This window comes from Cnephaeus nilssonii (assembly GCF_951640355.1).
Source record: "Cnephaeus nilssonii genome assembly, chromosome: 11".
In the NCBI taxonomy this organism is placed as follows: Eukaryota; Metazoa; Chordata; class Mammalia; order Chiroptera; family Vespertilionidae; genus Cnephaeus; species Cnephaeus nilssonii.
The window spans coordinates 61,786,143-61,812,284 of record NC_137082.1 but is presented as its reverse complement, the minus strand read 5'-3'; the positions used below and the strand labels follow the sequence as shown (position 1 = coordinate 61,812,284).

The 26,142-nt window shown below is 39.0% G+C and overlaps 1 protein-coding gene and 1 pseudogene across 5 annotated transcripts in view; one reads left to right on the top strand and one right to left on the bottom strand.

Moving 5' to 3' along the window:
* ANKRD12 (ankyrin repeat domain 12) overlaps window positions 1-26,142 on the bottom strand; it is a 95,395-nt gene that overhangs the window by 67,547 nt on the left and 1,706 nt on the right. For 2 of the 4 annotated variants that reach the window (XM_079785228.1, XM_079785230.1), the window contains exons 1-2: window positions 4,741-4,880; window positions 1,341-1,428 (exon numbers count right to left, since the gene is read on the bottom strand). In XM_079785228.1, coding sequence (XP_079641354.1) covers window positions 1,341-1,428; window positions 4,741-4,751 — 99 coding nt within the window. In that variant the 5' untranslated portion in view covers window positions 4,752-4,880. Of the gene's footprint in view, window positions 1-1,340; window positions 1,429-4,740; window positions 4,881-26,142 lie in introns of those variants that run through there. The other 2 variants (XM_079785229.1, XM_079785231.1) reach the window with 1 other exon arrangement.
* LOC307106792 (small ribosomal subunit protein eS17-like) lies at window positions 20,771-21,591 on the top strand (annotated as a pseudogene). The gene has a single exon. The product of its transcript is annotated as a small ribosomal subunit protein eS17-like (transcript).

The following is a 26,142-nucleotide window of genomic DNA, read 5'->3' as shown; positions in this document are numbered from 1 at the left end:
GGAAGGCTGCCAAAATGAGGATACAAAGAATCATGTCCCAAATGAAAGAACTCCAGAAAAAAACCAAAACTAAACACAACAAAGACAGCAATCTACTAGATGCAAAGTTCAAAATGTTGGTTATATGGATGGTCAATGAACTTAAGGGAAGAGTAGATGAACTTAGTGAGAACTTCAACAGCATAAAAAAGGACATGGAAACCATAAAAAAGAACCAGTTAGAAATAAAGGATATACTAACTGACATGAAGAATAACTTACAAATAATTAACAGTTAAGTAGTTCAAATAGAGAATCAAATCAGCGGTTTGGAATATAAGGAAGCAAAAAATACCCAATCAGAACAGCAAAAAGAAAAAAGAATCCAAAAAAAAAAAAAAAAAAGAGAATGGTGGAAGGAGCCTCTGGGACAACTTCAAGTATACCAGCATTCACACCATCAGGGTGCCAGAAGGGGAAGAGAGAGAGCAAAAAATTGAAATCCTATTTGAAAAAATAATGAGGGAAAACTTCCCTGTCCTGAAGGAAATAAACATACAAGTCTAGGAAGTTCAAACAGTTCCAAACAAAATGAACCCAAAGAGGTCTACATCAAGATACATCATAATTAAAATGCCAAAGGTTAAAGACAAAGAGAGAATCTTAAAAGTAGAAAGAGAAAAGCAGTTAGTTACCTACAAGGGAGCTCCCATAAGACTGTCAGCTGACTTCTCAACAGAAACTTTGAAGGCCAGAGGGACTGGCAAGAAATATTCAAAGTGATGCAAAGCGAGGAAAAACAACCAAGATTATTCCATCTAGCAAAGCTATCATTTAGAATTGAAGGACAGATAAAGAGCTTCCCAGACAAGAAAAAGCTAAAGGAGTTCATTGCCACCAAATCAGTATTACATGAAATATAAAAGGGTCTTCTTTAAGAAGAAAAAGATAAAATATATGAACAGTAAAATGGCAATAAATACATATCTATCAACGACTGAATCTATAATACAAAATAAACAAGCAGAGAAGAAACAGAATCATAGATATAAAAAGTTTTGATGGTTACCAGAGAGGAGGGGGGACTGAGGGTAAGTGAAAATAGTAAAGGGATTAAGAAGTACAAATTGGTTGTTACAAAACAGTCATGGGGATATAAAGTATATCACAGGGAATATAGTAATAATATTCTAATAACTATGGTGTCAGATGGGTATGAGATTTATTGGGATGATCACTTTGCAAGTTATATGTCTAATCACTGGAGTGTACATCTGAAACTAATATAATTTTGTATGTCAACTTTAACTTTTCAAAAATGATTTAAATTTAAACAAAACAAAGGTGAAAGAAAGTCTTACTGGCTCATGATGTCTGAGTACAATCTCTGACCAATCAATGGCTGCTGACTTATCTATGCAGACACAGGGGCAATCCCTAGGAACAAGACTAAAAAAAAGAAAGAGAAAAATGGACACCAGTATCATGACAAATACCAGAGGTAAGCTCCTGACATTTTACTAAAAACAAATCAAAACAATAACCTATCAACAATGACAACGTCCTTGGGAAGTAATGAGAATGAATCCAGGGCTGCTGTAACATATGACCTAAATTGTTCAGTTTTTAATAAAAATTAAGATATATAAAAAGGCAAGGAATACATATTCAATAGAATCTTCTCTGAGTGAGCCCAGATATTAGATGTGGTAAGAGTAGAAAGCAATACAATTTTTTTTTTATATTTTACTGATTTTTTACAGAGAGGAAGAGAGAGGGATAGAGAGTCAGAAACATCGACGAGAGAGAAACATCAATCAGCTGCCTCCTGCACACCCCCTACTGGGGATGTGCCCGCAACCAAGGTACATGCCCTTGACCGGAATCGAACCTTGGACCCTTGAGTCCTCAGGCCGACGCTCTATCCACTGAGCCAAACCGGTTTCAGCACAAAATTTTTTTAATGAAATAAAATATGACAACAATGACATCAAATAGAGAATATCAATTTTAAAAAGAGCCAAATGGAAATACTGGATTTAAAAATAGTAACTGAAAATGTATTAGATATGTTCAACAGGATATGAGATGGCCAAAAAGAAAAGAAAAAGATAAATGAAACACCCCAAATTTCATGAAAAACCATTAATCTATACATCCAGGAAGCTGAACAAATCCTACATAAAATAAGGGAGCCGTAAACACAATACAGTTAAACTGTTTAACAGTTTTCTCATCAGAAACAGTTAAATCAGGAAAGAAGTGGGATGACACATTCAATCTAATAATAATTAAAAAAAAGTCAACTAAAAATTCAAGTATCCAACAAACCATCCTTTGAAAATAAAGGCAAATAATCATGAAAGACCACCTATTGCCTACTTTCATTTATATGAAATATTCAGAATAGACAAGTCTATCTATATAAAAAGTAGACTGGTGACTGCCTACGGCTATGAAAGTTGAGGCCAGAACAGCGAGGACTGCTAATGGGTGCAGAGTGTTTTTCAGGTGAAAATATTCGAAAATTGATAGTAGTGATGATTGCGCAACTCTGTAAATACAGTAAAAATTCCTGCACTGTACACTTTGAATGAGTAAATTGTATGGCATATGAATTATAGCTCAATAAAACTTTGTTTGCTTAATGGCAAAATCAAGATAGTCCTAGATAAATGAAGACTGAGAGAAATAATGAAGATTTTACAATAAATACTAAGGAAAATTCTCAGAGACTGAAAGGAAATGATACTGACAGTAACTTTAATCCATAGAAAGAAAGAAAGAGTGCCAAAATTGGTAAGTATGTAGGTGAAAACAAAAACCGGTAGAAAAACATATTTTTCTTTTCTTCTCTTATTTCTTTAAAAGAGAAGATTGTATAAAATAATTATAACATCCTGTTGTCGCATAAATTAACAAATATAGATATAATCTATATTACAGATAACATGAAGGGGAGCAAATGAAGCTATAATGGAGCAACGTTGCTATTTTTACTGGAATTAAGTCAATATTAACCTGTAGTAATTAGGATGCACATTATAATCCCTAGATCAATATTTTAAGATTATAATTCAAGAAACATTCTTCAAAAAACACAGAAATTTAAATAACACACTGAAAAATATCTTTTAAAAGGCAGCATAGATAAAAAACAAAGACATAAAACATGTAAGAGCAAAATAGCAGATATAAATACCACCTTATCAACAATTACAGTAAATGTGAGATTAAACACTACTGTCAAAAAGCAGATAGTGCCAGTGCAATCAGCAAGAAATGAAAGTATCCATATTTAAAAAGAAGTAAAATTATCTTCATATGCCAATTACATCGTCTCATTTGTAGAAAATCTTAAGGAATTCACAAAATTTTAGAACCAAAAAAATGAGTTCAATAAAGTCACTGTTGATATAGGATCACTATATAAAAAACAATTATATTTCTACTAGAGGCCCGATGCACGAAATTCGTGCATGGTGTGTGTGTGTGTTTGTGTGTGTGTGTGTGTGTGTGTGTGTGTGTGTGTGTGTCCCTCAGCCCAGCCTGCACCCTCTCCAATCTGGGACCCCTCGAGGGATGTTCGACTGCCCGTTTAGGCCCAATCCTGATGGGATTGGGCCTAAACGGGCAGTCCGACATCCCTCTCACAATCCAGGACTGCTGGCTCCCAACTGCTCGCCTGCCTGCCTGCTTGATTGCCCCTAACCGCTTCTGCCTGCCAGCCTGATCACCCCCTAACCACTCCCCTGCCAGCCTGATCGACGCCTAACTGCTCCTCTGCCGGCCTGGTCACCCCTAACTGCCCTCCCCTGCAGGCCTGGTCGCCCCCAACTGCCCTCCCCTGCTGGCCCGGTCACCTCCAACTGCCCTCCCTTGCCAGCCTGGTCACCCCCAACTGCCCTCCCTTGCAGGCCTGCTCACCACTAACTGTCCTCCCCTGCAGGCCTGGTCGCCCCCAACTGCCCTCCCCTGCTGGCCCGGTCACCTCTAACTTCCCTCCTTTTCTGGCCTGGTCGTCCTAACTTCCCTTCCCTGCCGGCCTGATCGCCCTTAACTGCCCTCCCCTGCTGGCCTGATTGCCTACAACTGCCCTCCCCTGCCGGCCATCTTGTGGTGGCCATCTTGTGTCCACATGGGGGCAGCCATCTTTGACCACATGGGGGTGGCCATCTTGTGTGTTGGAGTGATGGTCAATTTGCATATTACTCTTTTATTAGATAGGAGGATATCCTAGCCATGAAAAATCCAAAATGAAATTATCTACAGTAGTGTCCAAAAGAATAAAACAGGAATAATTGAACAACTGAAGCACATGATTTGTACACTGAAAACGACAAACCATCTCTCAGAGAAGCTGAAGATCTAAATAAATGGAGAGATATTCTATGGGGATGGATAGGAAGACATATTGTTAATATGATAATACCATTCAAGTAATCTACAGATTCAATAATATCCTTATTAAAACACCAGCAGGCTTTTTTTTCTAAAAGAAACTGACAAGATAATCCTATGAAAATGCAAAGGACCTTGAATAGCCAAAACAATTTTTGAAAAGTAATTTGAAAACTTACAATTCCGGATTTTGAAAGCAGATTTAGGGTTTATCTGAGGGTTGGGGTAGGAATAGACTGATTGTAAATGGATGTGAGGATCTTTTAGCAATGATGGAAATGGTCTAAACTAGATTGTGATGATGGTTGCACAACTCTTTTCCCCAGTTCCAAGAGTAAACAAATCTTTAGTATATCATACCTTTCTTCCATATGGTTTTTCTACCATATTGCTGTCACTGTCAGAATTTTCACTCTGAACTGGTTTTGTGAACCCAGATTTGGGCATTTTATAGCTCTTCAGCTAGCTTCTTCTTCTATCAGTCTTCTCATTCTGGATCTGTAAAGAATGGATATATAAGGATTATGTGTATACCTCCGCAATAAAACCTATTTAAGGTTTATGCAGTTTAGTGCAATTTGGTTTTCTCTATGTCTTCATAAGATAATTTATTTCCTCAGAGAGGCTATAACCTAAAATAAGTTTTCATCAAACAAATTGTGACTCTAAAACTTTCTTGTTCAAGTCCACTCGACTTGTCACTGAAGAGAAAAAAAGGGAACTACTTTTATAATTCTTCCCACCTTCTCTAGACTAATATTACATCTCCAATATTCTGGGTAACAGAAGCAACTGAGTGGAAGCAGTGACAAAGGTTTTGTCATTCGAGCATGGCTCCAGAAGTAGGAACTCCTAATATATGCTCTGGCAGTTCTGTATTGGTCTGGCAGTTATTTCTGAAGGTCCAACTACGAATCTTATAGGTTTTATTGGTAATTTTACAACACTTAACTCTATTTTAAATTAAATAAAATTAATTAAACCCTTCTTTTTAAAAATAAATGTCTTTATTGATTTTAGAGAGACAGGAAGGGAGGGGAGAGAGAGAGAGAGAGAGAGAGAGAGAGAGAGAGAGAGAGAGAGAGACATCAATGTGAGAGAGATACATTGATCGTTCTCCCCCCCCCCCCCCCCGCCCAAACCTGCAACCTGTCATGTGCCCTGACCGATGCGACCTTTCCGTGCATGGGACAATGCCCAACCAACTGAGCAACACTGGCAAGGGCTAACCCTTCTTACTTAAAATCCTGGAGTAGTTTATTTTCCTTCACCTAACTTCCAGACATCATCAGGCATTTAGTCACTTTATCGACCTATTCACTGATTTAATCCTTATCATACTGCACTGTAATTATCACTACATGTATCATTTTCTTTCAAATTTTTTCAGCCTTCAACTCTGCAAGCTGGCTTAACAGGGCAAGGACCCTTTAATAAGCTTATGCTTATGTCCAAGCTTGAGAGATTTAGAAAAGTTCCAAGGGGGAAAGCCATGAGGTTGCTGTATGACAGTGGTTCTCAACCCTTCTAATGCCGCGACCCTTTAATACAGTTCCTCATGTTGTGGTGACCCCCAACCATAAAATTATTTTTGTTGCTACTTCATAACTGTAATTTTGCTAGTTATGAATCGTAATGTAAATATCTGTGTTTTTCGATGGTCTTAGGCGACCCTGCTAGCGGTTCTTATAATTATTGATATTTTTTGTTATACACATAAGATCTCAGAGCAAAGAGGACATTACATATTACACACTGATAAAAGAGCCAGTTCACTGTGTACGCAACTAGCAACAGAGCTTCAAAATAAAGGAAGCAAAAAATGGCAAAACTGACAGGAGAAACAGACAAATTCATAATTACAGCTGGAGGCTTCAACTACTCTCTCAGTGAGACAGAAAATCAACAAGGATATTAAAAAACTGGAAAAAAAATGCCATTGATTCAAATTGTCATTTATAGAAAAATCTGTCCAAGAACAGTTGAATGCTCTTTTTTTCTCAAGGGCACACAGAATATATAAGATAGAGCATCATGGGTCTTAAGTAAATGCAATAAATTTAAAATAATTAAAATTAAAATCATACAGAATTTGTTCTCACACAATAAAAAGTTAAAGCAGAACCAATTATAGAAAGGTAACAGGGATATAGCCAAATTAAAAAATAATGAAAAATCAATGAAACTGAAAACTGGTTCTTAAAAGATCAATTAAGTTTACATATCATTAGCCATACCTATCCTATATAATAAAAGCCTAATATGCTAAGTGTCCAGTCATCCAGTCATTGGTTCAACCAATCAAAGTGTAATATGCTAATGATATGCTAAGGCTGCTCAACCACTCGCTATGATGTGCACTGATCATCAGGGGCAGACAGTCGACTGGTTGGCCAGTTGCAATGACGTGCACTGACCACGGGGGGCAGACGCTCTGACCGGTAGGTTAGCTTGCTGCTGGGGTCCAGCCGACTGGGACTGAGCGTGATGGGCTGGACACACCTTCCCGTGTCCCTTCCCGGCCCTGATAGTGCACCGGTGGGGTCCCTCTGCCTGGCCTGTGCCCTCTCGCAACCTGGGACCCCTCAGGGGATGTTGGAGAGCCAGTTTCAGCCCAATCCCGCTCAATGCAGGAGCTGCTCCCTGGTGGTGAGTGCGCTCCCACAGGGCGAGTGCTGCTCAGCCAGAAGCCGGGCTCAAGGCTGGTGAGTGCAGTGGTGGTGGCGGGAGCCTCTCCTGCCTCCATGGCAGTGCTAAGGATGTCCGACTGACGGCTGGGAGCAGGCCTAGGCCGTCAGTTGGACATCCCCCAAGGGCTCCCGGACTGCGAAAGGATGCAGGATGGGCTGAGAGAACCCCCCCCCCAACCCGGTGCACCGGGCCTCTTGTCTATCTATATAAAAGGCTAAGTGTCCTTCCCTCCATCTGGGGAATGACGTCAAGTAGCAACACCTGGCTTCCTCTCCCTAGCAACAACTAGCCTCCTTGATGTTTCTTCAGCCCAGGAACAAGGCTTGCTTTATACCCAGGTGCAAACACTTTACACTGTAACCAAATGTCTGTAAAGCATTTTCCGTGCCTCATCTCATTTGATCCTCACAGAAGTCCTGGAGTAGGTAGGTAGGAGACTCGGTGGAATCCTATTTTCTTTTCATTAGCCGGAAAATGTAGATTTAGAAAGCTTAGAAACTTGACCCGACTGAAAAGAAGAAATGGTGGACCTTGAAAATGACTTCAGGTTTTCTCACTGTGCAGAATATAGTCAAACACTGCTGCAGTTAAATATTTTACCCTTTGTTCTCCCTGCGTGATCTACAATAATAATCTGCTTCATGTTGATATTTACTGCTGTGTTACTGACAATTATCTGAAAGAGAAGTTGGGGTGCTTCACTGGGCTGGAAAAAGTTTAGCTAAATCAGAAAGAGGTCTAATTAAGCAAGTTTGTTCTATATCTATAAAAGGCTAAGTTGACTCGTGCATGCACAACACATATAAACCTCTCGCTGGCGCCAATCGCAGGCGTGTATTTCCGTCTGTCATTGTCGATTGTGAATTTGGTTGACACTTCTATTATAGAGAAAGGGCGAATAGCGATATTAAAATATTTCTTCTAATTAATTTCCTTTCAATGTGCACAAATTCGTGCACTGGGCTACTAGTTAGAAACAAAAGAGAGAAGACCTACATAACCAAACTCAATAATGAAAGAGAAAATATCATTACAGAGCTATAAACACATAAAGGATAACAAGAGAATATTATGAACAAGTTGATGCTAATAAATCCAACAAATTAAATAAAATTCCTTGAAAGGCACACACTATCAAAATCTTACTAAAAACACACACACACAATCTCAATAGCTCAAAAAAGATTTTGATTTCATATTTAAAAACAAAAAACTCCAGGGCCAAATGACTTCAATGGTGAATTCTACATGTAAGGAAGAAATAATGCCAATTCTACACAAACACTTATAGAAAAGAGGCAGAAATATTTTATGAGGCCATCAATATCCTGATACCAAAACCAGAATAAGTATTTTATTAAAAAACTACAAACTAATCTACCTCATGATCATACACAAAAAGTCCTCAACAAAATATTACCAAATAAAATTTAACTACACATAAAAAGGATAATACATCATAACAAACTGGGACTTATCCCAGGAACTCAAGGTTAGCTTAATGTTTGAAAATCAATCTTAGTAATTCATCAAATTAACAGACTAAAAACAAAAACAAAAACAACAAATGATCATCTTAAAAAGATACAGAAAAAGCATTTGATAAGATTTAATACCTACTAATGACAAACTCTAAGAACATCCTATATAATCCTATATAATAAAAGCATAATATGCAAATCAACCGAACAGTGGAACGACCCGTCAGCGGGGGGTGGGGCTGGTGAGCAGGCGGCGTCAGGCCAGCCAAGGCGCATGCCAGTGGGCAGAGGGAGGGAACGGTGATGGGGGGGGGCGGCAACCAGCGGTGGCAGAGGGGAGATGGGGAGGGCCAGCATCGTCCCCTTATCGGCCCGTCCGGTTGCCTCCCACAGAGGCCGGATGACAACGGTAGGGTGATGGGGGCAGCGTTGTCCCCTGATCCCCTGTCCAGTCGCCTCCCACAGAGGGAGGCTGGGCAGCAGCAGCGGCAGGGTGATGGGGGCGGTGCTGTCCCGATTGCATATCCAGTCGCCTCCTGCAGAGGGAGGTTGGGCGGCGGCAGCAGTGGGGTGATGGGGGCAGCACCATCCCCTGATCAGCCAGCCCAGTCGCCTCCTGCAGAAGGAGGCCAGACTGTGGCTTATCCATCAGTAGGACAATCTCTGAGGATGCCCGGACTGCAAGAGGGCGCAGGCTGGGCTGAGGGACCCCCCCTTCCCAGTGCATGAATTTTTGTGCACTGGGCCTCTAGTCTATATATACAAGTGTAATATGCAAATCGACTGGACAGCGGAAAGGCCAGTCGCTATGATGAGCACTGACCACCAGGGGGCAAATGCTCAACGCAGGAGCTGCCCCCAGCCCGCAGGCCCTGATCGCCCGATGGGGAATGGGGAACCAGGGGTGAGTGGCGGTGGATGCGGGCGGCACCAGGCCAAGGCGGGTGTGAGCAAGCAGGGCCCCAATTGCCCCACCAGTCGCCCCACACACAGAAGGCGACCAGCAGCAGGGGGCGGGGCAAGCGAGTGGGCAGGAACAGCCAACCTCTTGGTCCTTCCCCGCCGGCTGGCAGGCTCTGATTGCCCGATGAGGAACGGGGAACCAGGGGTGGGTGGCAGTGGACACGGGCGGCACCAGGCCAAGGCCAGTGCAAGCGAGCGGGGCCCCCCGATCACCCTGCTGGTCGCCCCACACACAGAGGGCGGGCGGTGGTGGCAGCAAGGGGCAGGGCCAGCTGCCAGCAGCTGGGGAAGATCGGCCCTGATTGCAGGCCAGGCCTAGGGACCCTACCCGTGCACGAATTTCGTGTGCTGGGCCTCTAGTTAATAATAGAACAGAACTTGAATACCTTGTTTCTCTATTGAGATCAACAATGAGGCAAGGATATCTTTTCTCACCCCACCCCCAACTTTATTGAGGTATTATTGACAAACAAAAATTGTATATGTTGAAGGTGTACAATGTGATGATTTGATATGCATATATACTGCGAAATGATTACCACAATCAAGCTAATTAACACATGCATCACCTCACAGTTAGAATTTTCTGTGTGTGGTGAGAACACATAAGATCTACTCTCTTAACAAATATCAAGTATACAATACAGTATTATTAACTATAGTCACCATATTGTACATTAGGTTTCCAAAACTTATTCACCTTATAACTGAAAGTTTGTACCTTTTGACCAACATCTCCCCATTTCCCTCATCCCCAGTCCCAGGCAACGACCATTCTACTCCCCGCTTTTGTGAATTCAATGTTTTTAGATTCCACATATAAGTGAGATCTATAGTATTTGTTTTTCTGTGTCTGGATTATTTAGCATAAATGTCCTCCAGGTTCATCCATGTTGTCACAAATGGCAGGATTTCCTTTTAATTTAATGGCTGAATAATAAATTGTGTATGTAAATACATATACATATGCATATATATATACACACACACACACACACACACACATACATACATACATACATACATACATACATACACTAGAGGCCTTGGTGCATGAAAATTCATGCACTGGAGGGGGTTTCCCTTAGCCCAGCCTGCCCCCTCTCACTGTCCGGGAGCCCTCAGGTGTGGGAGGCGACCTGGCGATCGGGGGAAGGTGATGCCCCATCACACCTCTGCTGCTTCCACTGCCGGCAGTGCAAGCCTCAGCCAGCCCTGGTTACCTGAGCCTCAGGCGGCCCTGGGTGGCTGGGCAGCCGCCATCTGAGGCTTGCCTGCGCCTCGGGCCGACGGTGGGTGGAGGGGGGGCTGAGGAACTCTGAAGGCAGGCGTGCCACGCACCTGCTGCCCCAGCAGGGCTGAGGGGACTGGGCGCCACCATCTTGTGGCTGTGGGCACACCCTCTTTGAGGGCGTGGCAGTCAATTAGTACATTCCCTCCTTATTAGCTGTGGGCGCTGCCATCTTTGCAACAGCGTGAGGGTCAATTAATATATTCCTTCTTTATTAGATAGGACACACACACACACACACACACATGTATATCTACACTAATAAAAAGAGAAAGATGCAAATTGACTGTACCTCCATGACGCCCACCAGCCAGTCAGGAATGAGTATGCAAATTAACCGACAAAGATGGCGGCTTAATTTGCATATGCAGGCGCCGAGCAGCCTGGGTCCCGGGAACATCCTCGGTACCCAGACCGCTCCGAGCCTGTAGGCCCACACGTAGGCCCTAAGCGGCTGGGGTCCCAGAACGCCCCCGGCCAGGAGTGGCCTATGGGCGCCGGTGCCAAGCGGCCCGGGGCACCAAGCTCACTACGGGGAGTGGGCCTAAGTCGTCAGTAGGACATCCCCTGAGGGGTCCCAGTCTGTGAGAGGGGCAGGCTGGGCTGAGGGACCCACCCCCCAGTGCATGAATTTCGTGCACTGGGCACCTAGTGTATCTATATATAACATTTTCTTTATCTACTCATCCATCAACAGACAACTACAAGTGGGCTTGCTAGGTCATACTGAAATTCTATTTTTAATATTTTGAGGAACCTCTACACTGTTTTCCATATTGGCTACACCAATTTACATTCCCACCAATAGTGTAGATGGAACCATTTTTGCCACATCCTCACCAACACTTGCTATCTTTTGGCTTTTGTATAATAGCCACTCTAACAGGTGAGAAGTGATATTTTCTTGTGGTTTTGATTTGAATTTCCCTGATGATTAGTGATGTTGAGTACCTTTCATATACTTGGCAATTTGCATATCTTCTTTGGAAAAATATCTGCTCAGGTTCTTTGCGCATTTTTAAAATCAGGTTATTTTTTTACTATTGAGTTGTATAATTTCCTTAATTATTTTGGATGTTAGCCCATTGTCAGATACTTTTCCCTATAGGTTGCCTTTTCATTTCATGTTTCCTTTGCTGCACAGAAGATGTTTAATTTGGTATAGTCCCACTTATTTTTGCTTTTGGTGTTATATCCATGAAATCACTCCCAAGATCAATGTCAATAAGCTTTTCCCCTATGTTTTCATGTAGGAATTTTATGGTTTCAGGTTTTACATTGAAGCCTTTAATCCATTTCGAGTTAATTTTTGTATAAGGGTCCAATTTCATTCTTTTGCACAAGCATATGCAGTTTTCTCAATACCATATACAGAAAAGACTATTCTTGACCCATTTTGTGTTTTTGGCATTCTTGTCAGAGGGTTGTTGACCACATATGCATGGGTTCATTTCTGAGCTCTCTATTCTGCTCTACTGATCATTGTGTCTGTTTTTATGTCGGTACCATACTGATTTGATTACCACAGCTTTCTAATATTTTATCTGGAAGTGTGATGCCTCCAGCTTTGTTCCCTTTTTCTCAAGGTTGCTTTAACTATTCAAGATCTTTTGTGGTTCTACGTGAATTTTAGGATTGGCTTTTCTAATTCTGTGAAAAATGCCATTACAATATTGATAAGAGATTGCACTGAATCTGTAGATCACTTAGGGTAGTATGGGCATTTTTATATTACTGATTATTCCCTATCCACGAACACAGAATATCTTTCCACTTATTTGTGTCTTCAACTTCTGTCATCAATGTATTATACTTTTCAGTGTAAAGATTTTTCACTTCCTTGGTTAAATTTATTTCTTAAGTATTTCTTTTTGATGCTATTTTAAATGAAATTTTTCTTAATTTCTTTATCAGATAGTTCATTGTTAGTGTACAGAAATACAACGGCGCCCTGGCCAAGTGGCTCAGTTGGTTGGAACGTTGTCCAAAAGGTTGCGGGTTCGATCCCCAGTCAGGGTGCATATGGGAGGGAGGCAACTGATTGATGTTTCTATCTCAGATAGATATCTCTCTCCTCACCCCTAAAATCAATAAGCATATCCTTGGGTGAGGATTTTTTAAAAAGAAAGAAATGCAACTCCTTTTTGTATGCTGAATTTGTATGTGGCAATTACTGAATTCATTTATTAGTTCTAAACAGTTTTTTGTTTGTTTCTTTTTGTGGTCTTCAGAATTTTTTTATATATAAGGTCATGTCATCTGCAAACAATATAACTTCCTCTTTTCTGATTTATGTCTCTTATTTATTTTCTAACCTAATTGCAATTTTGATATTGTGTCAAGAGTATAGAGTGCCCTGTTTGAGGAAAGCGTCTAGGAGGCAGTGTGGAGAAAGGATGTAAGACGTGAAATAACCATTCTGCCTCTAGACTTTTGCAATCCAGTTTCTCCCTAGATTGTGAACGTGAGCTGCAGCCACCAGCCAGGTTTCCTGCCTGTGATCCACCACCGATTGTCAGGAGCCAGAGATTTAACCGGTCTTGCTATTTCTCCTGGTACAGGCTGGTCAAGGACCAACTGCTGACAGCAACCAAGGACCTCGGTTCAGTCCAATAATTGCAACTAGATTATCAGTCTCTGGTTGCAACTAGATTATCACTCTCTAATTATCTAGATTATCAGTCTCTGGCAGCCCCTAAATGTGAATTCCTTGCTGTATAACCTGACCCTTACAGGGGCTGCCATCCAAAACTCTGGACATAGAGCCTAGCAATATTTAATAGTCATGTAAAAAATACAATAAAATTTGAAATTCTTGCCATGAAAAAGAAAAAAGATCATAGAGTGCACTTACACAAACCTAAATTGTATAGCGTACTACACATCTAGGCTATATGGTATGGCAGCCTATTGCTCCTAGGCTATGAACCTATACAGCACGTTACTGTACTGAATACTGTAGGTAATTTTATTTGATAAACTTAGAAAAGGTACAGTAAAAATATGGTATATATGATAAACAATGGTACACTTGTACAGGTATATGACTGGAGCCTGTAGGACTGAAAGGTGCTCTTGGTAAATGATTCGATAATGAATGTGAAGGGTTAGTGCATTGCTACATACTACTGTAGACTTTATAAACACTGTTCCACAAACCTTACCTGCTTACTTCGGAAAAAGTCAGAAACAGAACACCAAAGCTGTCAATGCTATTCCATGAAAAAGAATGTAGGCTGGACTTATTGGAAATTATCGAGGAAAACACCCCTAACAATCCAGAACTAAAATTCTACAAAACATTAACATGCCTGTTGGGAAACTTGGGGGTAAAGGGTGGAGTGGAAGAGACTAGAGATGAGTGAAAAAGGGATTAAAGTACTTGTCTTCCTTGGAGTAATACACACACATACACACACAAACACACACACACACACACACACACACACACACACACACACATATACATGCTGGGTGTCCCAAAAAATGTATGCACACTCTGAATAATTATAAAGGTGGTATTCATTAAAATACATTTCATTGTAAAAATGCTATAGAAACTATAGACATTCTGTGTATACATTTTTTGAGACATTCTGTATATATGCATACACACACATATATTTGAGATTGAGAAACTGATTGTGGGAAATAAGTAGAAGTATAGTAAATAAAATATAAATAATTTTCAATATATGTTATTACAATAAATGAAGATGGATTAAGGTCGTTAATAAAAATATAAGTCTGTAAGGCTGTATAAAAATAAGATTTAGCAATATACTTTGTAAAAGAGTACTCAAAGGTTAAAAATAAAATAATTGGAAGAAATTTTATCAGGAAATATAAACCCAGGTTGGAAGATTAACTTTTTTTAAAAGCCCCATTCATGAATAATTCAGATTCTTCCTGATCTGGGCTCAGCTCCTGCCATTCCTGGGCCTGTAGATTACAGTACTGCATTAAAACTCACACCACTAAGAAGTTATCTGTCTATTTTCCTTTTAGGACAGGGCTTAAATATCTGTTTTCTATTATGACTTTGAATTCCTCTTTCCTATTTGGGCACCTGCAGATTCATATTTCTTGCTTTGAAGCTCAGCTGTGTATTTTTTAAATGTTTTATTTTTATCTAGCATTTCCATATATTTGAAAAAAAGAGCTCACTCAGTCCGCCTTCTTGTCCTGAAATCCTCAAAACATGCACTTAGATTAAATACAACTGAAAACAAAGTCCAAGCTATTTAATTTCTTCATCTGTCATGAAATGATAAAGCTCAACTGTTAAGGCTATGAGAACTAAAATGATGTCTTAGCACAGTACTTGGTGTACATAAAAATATTCAAATGCTGCTCTAAAAATTTATCAATTTTACATTCTACTTAAAGAAAGTAAAGGCAGAACCATAAGGATGGAATGGAAATTCCTAACATTTTTGCTATTCCAGCTTTCACTGAGCTGAAGTTGCTGTGGGGGTAAAAATGCTTCCTCCAAAATTATTGAGAATAAAGGCAACTGGTAAAGGATCAAATCACAGCAACAGAATTCAATGATCCTTAACAGTCATTCAGTTAGGAAAGTGACCATTGCTTTCTCTGTGATTTGAGCAGGGAACTTGAAGTCCACTATTCTATTCTGAGATCTACCACTGGCTTTCTAGTTGACTTTCATCAATACTCAATATTCCTGTATCTTCTTTTTTTTAAATATATTTTTATCATTGATAGTATTATAGATTCTGTTTCTTCTTAAAAGTAAAGTTACGTTAGATGACACTGAAGATCTTCTATCCTTCCAAACTTCTAATTCCAGAATAAGAGGTTTAGAAAAATTTCACTCCAAATTCTATATTTCTATGAATGCAAAAATGATAGCTTAAATTATTAAATAATTATTATCTCCCCCAGACAGAAAAGAATAAACGTTTACAATAAAGAATAAACCAAAATAAAAACTAAGTATTTCCTATTAAACAAACACCAAAGAGCTTAATTCCGTCATCATACTTTAAAAAGTGGTTTTAAAAAATATAATGGAAAAGGCCTCAAAATAAATGGTGTGCTTCTGGAATATTACTAGATTCCCCTCTCTCTCCCTCCCCATCCCTTCCCCATTCCAGTAACTACTTAAACCATGCAAGGGAGAATTTAGACCTTGAAAAGGAAGAGTGCTTTCTTTATCACATCTTCCCAGGTTGATTTTCACCACAATGTTTTCTGGCAGCTATTCCATACCATTTTCCCATAAGAATATAATGGTTGTAATTTCAGACCAAGAAATTAGTATAATAAAACCACAAATTTAACCAACAGCATGCCAAAGATGAAGACAAAACATCCACATCCTTTAAAATAAACTGTTCTCAACAATGTCCTTACAAGTCCTTAACGAATGTTTATTTTATACAGTTCTATATTAGCTTTTATAATGAACATGTATGGTATAATCTTCAAATAAAAATTAAAAATATATACATAATAGGTTGACTTACACTTGATTTCCTCTGGATGACTACAATTCTCTGGGTAGAACACAAGGGGAAAGAATAATAATAAGATGGCAAGTGAGAGACTGCTTCAGACAAAGGTAGAGCAAAAGAGATAAAAAGGTGTTTTATGTTTTTTAACCCAGCCACCAGAATATAAAGGACACAAATATTTAGGATAGAAGCTCAATCCAGTCAAGATAGGCTGCACTTGGGGTTGGTGCTGCTAAATATTATATCTTTTAGGAATCTGAGCATGGCAGATAATTCAAGACTTACTATACAAACTAAATACATTATAAATGGTCAAGTTGGTTTGGCTAAATGAGTGTATCACCTTCAAAATTCCACAAAGGTAAACCTATGATATAAAAGAGTAATATTTAGATAGCCCAAATGCTTGAAATATAAACAACCAACACCAACTAATCTTAGCCAAGTCTAAGGCAAAATATATTAGGAGGAATTGAGCAATATAAAAATGTACTAGAACACCTGGGTTCTTCTAACTTTTTCTAGTAAACGCTTTAGGTTTCAGTTTCTACATTTTAAAATGAGGTCCATTCCAGTCCTAAAATTCTACAATTCGTTATCCCCTCCTCTTTTTCTTAAATATATATTATGAAATAAGCAAAAAACGAATTAGTGTTAAATTATTCAATTATGGTTATTTCCTTTAGCTATCAGACCCATTTCTTCATGTAATTATTCAATCATTTAACATTTACTAAACATCTATATGCCAAGCAATAGAACTAAAGATGAATAAGTCACAATTCTAGCCTAAAGGAAATTTACAGTTTTTAAGGAACAAAAGATAAGTTAATTACCACATGAAATAATAAATGCTGCAGAAATGATAGTACTAGCACAAAGGGATCACCCAACTTGGGTGCAGTATATAGGGTATAGGTGGGGAATTTAGAGAAGAGGTTAATACTGAAATAGAGTCTTAATGATGACTATGAGGAGATAGACACAGATGGAACAGACATAGACGGGGCTGGAGACGAAAGAGAAGCACAGGTGTGAACACACACAACCCACAAGAAAGCAGGCCAGGGATAGTGAAAACTGAAAAACAGTGCAGTAGAAAATGAAGCTAAAAAAAGTAGCAAAGGGTCACATCATGAAGCATCTTGTATTGTTTCAACATTATGACAAAAAGCAAATTAAGCCTGGCCAATGTGGCTCAGTGACTGAGCGTCAACCCATGAACCAAGAGGTTGCCAGTTCAATTCCAGGTCAGGACACATGCCAGGGTTGTGGGCTTGATCCCCAGTAGTGGGTGTGCAGAAGGCAGCCAGTCGATGATGTTTCTCTCATTAATGTTTCTCTCTTTCTCTATCCCTCTCTCTTACTTTCTCTCTAAAACATAAACATTTTTTTTTAAAAGCAGCAAATTAAGGCTTTCAAAAAAGTAGTAACAATTTGAGAAGAAATATGCTCTTGCTGAAACTTTGAAGGTAGACTAAAGAGGAATTAGATGAGAGGAGACCACTTAAAGTACAATGACTATATTGTGTGTTAGAAAGAAACAGTAAATAAGCAAGTAGGCTAGAATAACTCCCACATTTCTGACTCCAGCAACAAGAAGTAAAAATGCTTTGAAAATAATTTAAAAGAATTTGCATTTATTTGTTATATTTTATTTATAACAAATAGTAATTTATCTTCCAATAGTAATAACTAAACAATACCTCATAAAATTTTTTTTAAATTCTTACCTGAGGAGTGAGGATATTTTTTCCATTTATTTTTAGAGAGAGTGGAAGGGAGAGTGGGAAGAGAAAGATCAACGTGAGATAGACACATCGATTGGTTGCCTTCCGCTGGCACCCTAACCGAGGGCCGGGGATTGAACCTACAACCGAGGTATGTGCCCTTGACTGGAAATCGAACCTGTGACCCTTCAGTCTGATGAACAACTGAGTAAAATTGGCCAGGGCTCAAATTATTTTAAAATAAAATTCTCACCCTGGCTGGGTGGGCTTGGTTGGTTGGAGAGTCATACCCTGCACCAAAAAGGTTGTGGGGTGGATTCCTAGTCAGGGCACATACTTAGGTTGCAGATTCCATCCCTGGTTGGGGCATGTATAGGAGGCAACCAATCGATGTGTCTCTCCATTTGTTTTTTTCTCTCTCTCTCTTCCCCCTCCACTCTCTCTAAAAGTCAATGGGAAAAATATCCTCAGGTGAGGACTAAAAAGTAACAAATAAATTAATAAATTAATTCTCACTACTTCATTAGATAATGGTAACAAAAAAGATTAGTGGGAAAAATATTTTTTTATACTGTCAAACACTGGACCACAAAGGACCTCATTCTAACAATACTCTAACAATTTAGAGTTTTAAAAAGAAAGTAATACAGGCAGTTGTGTTTATAATTATCTATTTGTCCTGGATATTTAATATCTATATCTGTATCGATATTTACTTCCAGAATTAAGGTGAATATATAAAATACTCATTTCCAATTGGGACAGTTGACATAAATGTTGTCTAAAGTTCTAAAAAAGTTGCTGAGTTTACTGACCTCCTAGCTCTATTGGGTTCTACACTGTGCAACTTCAACAGACCAGTAGAGGGCTGCAACAACTCAGAGAAATGGTCAGGCAGTTTTACTTGTATCTCTGGCATTTAGAGCTGAAAAAAGTCTAAGAGCCATTAAATTTCCACTTTGCTGTCAACAGATTCTAAAAGGGGACAGGAATAATCTCCCAAATCCTGAAAATTAGAAACACCAGTAATTCAGCACTTTGCCACCAGCTCCTTTCTCCTTTCAAAATGGTAAAGTGTTTGGAGGCCAAATAAAATCTCACTAACAGAGTAATTAGGAGAAAAGGTCAGTCAAAATGAGTTAGCAATTCTCTACTTCCTTTCAGACCCACTGTTCCACACGCTGCTACTACCAGACTAATAATCCTAAAATAATTATTTCATTAGGTTACTTTCACATCTACTTTATCAATTCTGTTCTGCACTATGCAGCACTGAAGTCTAACTTTCCTTTGCCTAGATTTTAAGGCAGATTTCTACTTCATGTATACAACTTATTTTTAACTCCCCTAGTCAGACCACTCTTACTGCTATATAAAATATAGAGTTAAAATGAAAAGGTCATTGAGGTGAAATTTGAAGAAAGAAAAATATACACAGTTCTACAGAGAAAGGGAAAAGTCACTGTTGGAAAAAAGTTTATGCAAAGAGAGGGAGATAGGAATTCCCCTGAGGGAGTTAGGAACTGGACCAAAGGTATATAGAGGCCTTCAATTGAATTTATAATGTTTAATTCTTAACTGGTGATAGGCACCCAGGTGCTCATTTTGCTATTTTCTGTGCCTTTTAAATTATCTGAAATATTTCAAAATAAAGCTTTTCATATTGTAAGTTTGCCCCCTCTCCTGCCCTCAAAAGACAAAGCAGCTGATCTTTGCAAAATATACCTCAGGTGCCATTCTAAGTACTACTCAAAATTTAATCCCAAATAATGCCCTAACTCACTTTCACTGTTTTTGTTTTTTTAAAAAAAATGATCGGCACATACTTTAGGCTTAAATGAAAGGAAAGGACTTTTAATTGCTTACATAATTGGGTGTGTGCTCAACCACTCAGCCATACTGGCCAAGCATTATCACTGCTTTTGAAATACAAGTCTGTGATCCTGAAAATCAGCTTTATCGATGCCCAAACTCTTTTTGCAGTTATAGGTAGCTGAAATCAGTCCCCTATATGACAGAGCAATGCTAATATCAGTATTAAATTATTTATAATCTGCATACCATACTATCCCACCCAAACCCAACAATAGTGTAGGTTATAAACAACACTGCTTAAATTATAGACAAAATTAAAGCTTCCATATGACTTCACACCAGGATTGAATTGTTTAAGCCTTGACCTGCTATTTCACTTTTTCTGTATCCTGCTCACTTTCCAACATAAACCTATCTACTATAGTACACACACGAATTCACGATAACTGCATATTTGAAGGAATTTAAAAGAAAACATGCTCTAAACTGGCTGAGGGTAGCAGTATGTATTATCGGTAGCTCTTCTGACCAGAGCAGTTTAGAATTATAAACTGTTTCCCTGCCAAAGTATGCTGAGAATAAAGAAAATATGGTAATGAGGGACCAGTGCAGAGTAAATTCACTGTATTATAATAGCGGTTAAGAAAGTAACAAGAAAAAGGTGGTACTGTGAAAACTCCAACCCTACTGGGAAAGAATGCGTGCATTATTTGGTTTTACTTTTAAAATAAAACATGTCCTAATATATAATCACACAAATGTTATGAATTGGAGGAAAAAACAGACAAGCCCCACTGATGGTACCAATATTAAAAAACTTTATTAAAGGAAATATACTGTAAAAATAATGCCTAAAACATAAGTTTAGGACTATTTAAGAATGGTATAGTTCTACATCAAAAAACTGAACTTAAGCTCTTTCACCAGGGATTCACCAATATGGGCTGCATTCGCACCAAGGCTGTGAAGAAGGTGCCCTGGTCATCATCGAGAAGTACTACACGCTCCTGGGCAACAGCTTTCACACCAACAAGCGCATGTTCGAGGAGATCACCATTATCCCCAGCAAGAAGCTCCAAAACAAGATCTCAGGCTATGGGGGCCTGTGAGAGGCATCTCCATCAAGCTGCAGGAGGAGGAGAGGGAGAGGAGAGACAACTATGTGCCTGAGGTCTCAGCTTTGGATCAAGAGATCATTGAAGTTGATTCTGACACTAAGGAAATGCTAAAGCTCTTGGACTTTGGCAGTCTGTCCACTTGCAGGTCACTCAGCCTTACAGTTGAGATGAATTTCAAAACACCACGTGGAGCCATTTGAATCTTTTGCTATGCTGTAATATTATCAATAAACCATGGACAACCAAAAAAAATTGAACTTAAATTTCCAAGTTAGTGATTCTTTTTTTTTTTTTAATATATTTTATTGATTTTTTACAGAGAGGAAGAGAGGGATAGAGAGTTAGAAACATCGATGAGAGAAACATCGATCAGCCGCCTCTTGCACACCCCCTACTGGGGATGTGCCCGCAACCAAGGTACATGCCCTTGACCGGAATTGAACCCGGGACCCTTGAGTCCGCAGGCCGACGCTCTATCCACTGAGCCAAACCGGTTTCGGCAAAGTTAGTGATTCTTAATCTTTTATGAACAGACCTGTTTCAGAGCCTGAAAGCCATTAGGTCCTTTCTCCTGAACACATATTTAGTAAAGAATTTGCAATATAACTTTACAATGTTTATAGAACCTCTCCCTAATTATGGATCCTTGTTTTAAATAATTATCTTTTTCTGCTAAATTTTAAATTCCATACAAGCAGTGTCTTCTGCTTGTACTTAGCATGGGAACCTAATACCTTAAAGCCTAAAAACCTTTTCAATAATCGCCTGGCCTTCTAACTGAATTCCATACTTCTAGAATTATTTTCTTTTTAAAAATGGTATTACATCATTCCCCATTTTGGAAATTCATTTCTATTAAGCCCCTTATTCTAGTAATCATTGCCTTTTTCATCTGCTACCCATCTTTTCTCCCTTACTCCCAGTTCATCCTCTTAACGCCAGTCAGACCATTCTCCTGACATCCTTAGTCAATCAATAAATATACATTGACCTTTTACAGTGTGATGGACTTGGAGGTGCAACCGTGGCTCAGTGGTTGGGCATCAACCTATGAACTAGGAAGTCACGATTCGATTCCTGGTCAGGGCACATGCCCGGGATCCCCAGTGTGAGGCTTGCAGGAGGCAGCCGATCAATGATTCTCTCTCATTATTGATATTTCTATTTCCCTCTCCCTCTCCATTCCTCTCTGAAATCAATAAAAATAAAATATTTTAAAAAGTCAGAATGTCAACAAAACTCCTATGTATGAGGAAGAACAATCTGAAATTTGAAACGCTATAGAACTTTCACCACTCTTTCAAGCAATAAGGTAGCTTAAAAATAAGGTATTTATCACTAATACTTGTGATATTTTCCCCAATTATGGCCCCAATACAATTTAGGAGTTTAGTGAGTTATCTTTTTCTTTAGTCACTCTGATTAAAATGTTTCTTTAGGACAAAGATATCAATATCAAGGTGATGTTTATTAGAATAGCCTTTTGAAATGTTAACTGTAGTCCTTCTGTAGCTATTGAGAATAATTTGCTTCTGCCAACTCATATAAAAAGAACCAACAACTGCCCTAGCCAGTTTGGCTCAGTGGATAGAATATCAGCCTGAGGACTGAAGGGTCCCGGGTTCGATTCCGGTCAAGGGCACATGCCTGGGTTGTGGGCTCGATCTCCAGTGGGGGGAGTATGCAAGAGGCAGCCGGTCAATGATTCTCTCTCATCATTGATGTTTCTATCGCTCTCTCCTTCTCCTGTCCTCTCTGAAATCAATAAAAATATATAGTTAAAAAAACATCAACCAACAACTATATCAGGATCTCATAGGCTTGCTGTCCAATCTTCCATGATTCTAATAAGGTATTTATTTTTTTTTTCTATTTTATTTTTTGACCCAAAAGTAGAAGGTAGAATAGCTGATCCCTAAACATTTTTCATGAAGTCTGAAATTTAAGAAAATGCCTCTTTCTCAAAATCAGCTAAGACTCTTAGTGGCAGAACACAGAGAAGTGATTAAGATGGGGAGAACAGAAATGTCACTTTTTTAGGCCTGTGAATATCTACACCTCACATAAATGTTCAAAGCCTCATTTTCCTCAGCTATATGTTAGAATAATAGTTTCTGTTTTACAAGGTTGTTATAAAAATTGTCTGAATGTTTCACTTAAAACTTTGAACACAGATATTCTAAACTAGAGGCCCGGTGCATGGATTCATGCACTGGTGTGGTCCCTTGGCCTGGCCTGCGCTCTCTTGCAATCCGGGACCCCTCGGAGGATGTCGGACTGCTGGTTTCAGCCCAATCTCTACAGGCCAGGCCGAGGGACCCCACCAGTGCATGAATCCATGCACTGGGCCTCTAGTATGCATATAAGATCTTTAGTTAATCTCTTCCTGCCCTCCCCCCTTTCCTCTGAAATTAATCAGTCTGTTCCATGTTTCCATGCCTGTGCGTTGAGCATCTGCCCCCTGGTGGTCAGTGTGCATCATAGCTACCAGTCGAACTGTCAATTAGGCTTTTATATATATAGATACTCAACAACTGTTTATTGTAAACTTTAGCTTCAAATTTACAAATAATCTGTGTAATACTAAAATATGCTATATCTGTTTCTAATATCAATTTAAAGCACTAGAAAAAAAGGTCTTTAAACGTAACAGCATAAGCCAGTAAACAAAACCTGTCTTAACATTTTGATGTATTTTAGTTCTACAAGATAACCTTAACATGAACTATTCAAAGCTAAGTTTACAAAGGAAAATTATCTCCTGTTATTGCTATATCTGGAAACTAGTAACAGACAGCATTGCAACTAAGATACTTTCACTATTACTTTTTTAAAAAACCACTGTTAAACTGATTATGCATGCATGAGTGTATAGGAGAATGTTTTCAAATGCTATATGAAGAAATTTTATATTCTCTCCAGAGGAAGTCAACTAAAATTTTTAAAATGTTCCATAAGTGGCTTTACTAAGATTAGAACAAAGTGGGGATCAGAAAAAGTATCTGCAGGGAGTTATAATCTATAAAACAGCAGGTGCTGAAAACAAAGCTAAGGCGAAGCAAAAACCAAGGGATCTTGACACCTTCTTACATAGTAAGATCTGTATTTGTTTTAAAAATAGTATCACCAATTCTTATATATATAAAAAGTTTATAATATACAATGAGCTTTCCATATGTAATCACATTTGTTCCTTCCAGCAGCTCTGTAAATTATGTAGAAAAATTCTTTTTTATAGATTAAGAAGGCAAGGTTCTGAAAGTTAATGTGATTTGTCAAAAACCACAGTTAGGAAGTGACAAATCAAGAATTTAAACTCAGGCCTGCTCACTTATATTTCAACTAGAGGCCCGGTGCACGAATTCATGCACTATCGGGGTCCCTCAGCCTGGCCTGTGATGATAGGGCTGAAACCAGCTCTCCGACATCCCGAGGGGTCCTGGATTGCAAGAGGGCGGTTCTCAGGTGACGCACCCTGGAATCTGTCTCCCTCCCCTCTGGTTCTGGGTGCGTCAACTGAGAACCGCAGCTGCCAAGTGACTGCAGCTCGGCAGCTCTGGCGTTGGGTGTCTGCCCCCTGGTGGTCAGTGCACCTCATAGCTACTGGCCGGTCTACCGATCACTTAGGCCCGTGGTCGGCAAACTGTGGCTCGCCAGCCACATGCGACTCTTTGGCCCCTTGAGTGTGGCTCTTCCACAAAATACCACGGCCTGGGCGAGTCTATTTTGAAGAATTGGCATTAGAAGAAGTTTAAGTTTAAAAAATTTGGCTCTCAAAAGAAATTTCAAGCGTTGTACTGTTGATATTTGGCTCTGTTGACTAATGAGTTTGCCGACCACTGGCTTAGGCTTTTATATGTATAGACATAAGATGTTCTTTTCACTACTCCATAAAGCTACTTCTTAAAGAAAGAGGCAAATTAGCATCTTCACAGAAAGAAACCTCTAGCCCCAAACCAGACTGTTTTAACTAGTTGTACTGATGTTAAGTCATTTCAACTTTCTAGGCCTTTATTTTCTTATCTGTAAAATGAGGAAAACAGATTAGAAAATTTGAGGTCTCTTTCAGTTTTAAGGATACATCTCCAAGATAGTACTCTTTACACAGTAAGGTATTTTACAAATACATGTTGATATTAGTTTTAACAAGTTTTAAGTCAGAAAGTAGTGTCACTAGCTCTTAGGCAACCTATTACAATTACTGTATAAATTCTTCATGCCTATCTGATAGATGTTGCTTCAGTATCACCAAGTTTATATAAAGAAAACAGTCTAGCCCTAGCTGGCTTGGCTCAATGGGTAGAGCATCTGCCTGAGGACCAAAGGGTCCCAGGTTCGATTCTGATCAAAGGCATGTACCTTGGTTGTAGGCTCCTCCCCAGGGCTCCTGCAGGAGGCAATCAGTAGATGTGTTTCTCTCACATCGATGTTTCTCTGTCTTTCCCTCTCTCTTCCACTCTCTTTAAAAAAAATCAATGGAAAAAATATCCTCGAGTGAGGATTAACAAAACAAAAAAAAAAAAAAGAAAAGTCATCTCACTAGTCATTCTCTTTTTAGACTGAAATGATGTTCTTAAAACATAAGAACAGTTTAAAGAAAATGTAACTGCTTGTCAACTAAGAAATTTAAATTTATTATTATTATTTAGAAAAGCCTCTTTTCTAATGTTTTCCAAATATCCCTACTGATTGCCATTTCTCCAATCTACCTCAGAAGAATGTCACATTTTCAAACAATTCTATAGAAAAAAAGTAACATTTTAAAAAAAGTAACATAAAAGGAGGGGAGGGAAGGGGAGGAGAGAGAGCCCTCCCTTCTTGATATTAAAGAACGAAAAGCAGAGATCGCACAACATATATCCACCTAAGTTATTTCCTTATCTGAATATTTTTGTTCTCTCTCCTCTCCTCAATTATTCTTCATGGAGTACACACTAGAGATTCCCACTTTCCCAGCTCCACTTGCTCATAAACCATTCTAGCAACAACCATGGAAACTATAGAAATTAAGATATTAAGGGCATCCTGGTTTTTTGTTTGTTTGTTTTACTTTTCCTTCCATGAAAACCACTTAACTTGGATTTTACTTCATTTTAACACTGTGCCTGTTCCTCAAAAGAACACATACTCTGACTAGTTAAACTTAACCTTAGTCAAACCATATGCAGATCTTTAGATATTTAGTTAGTGCTT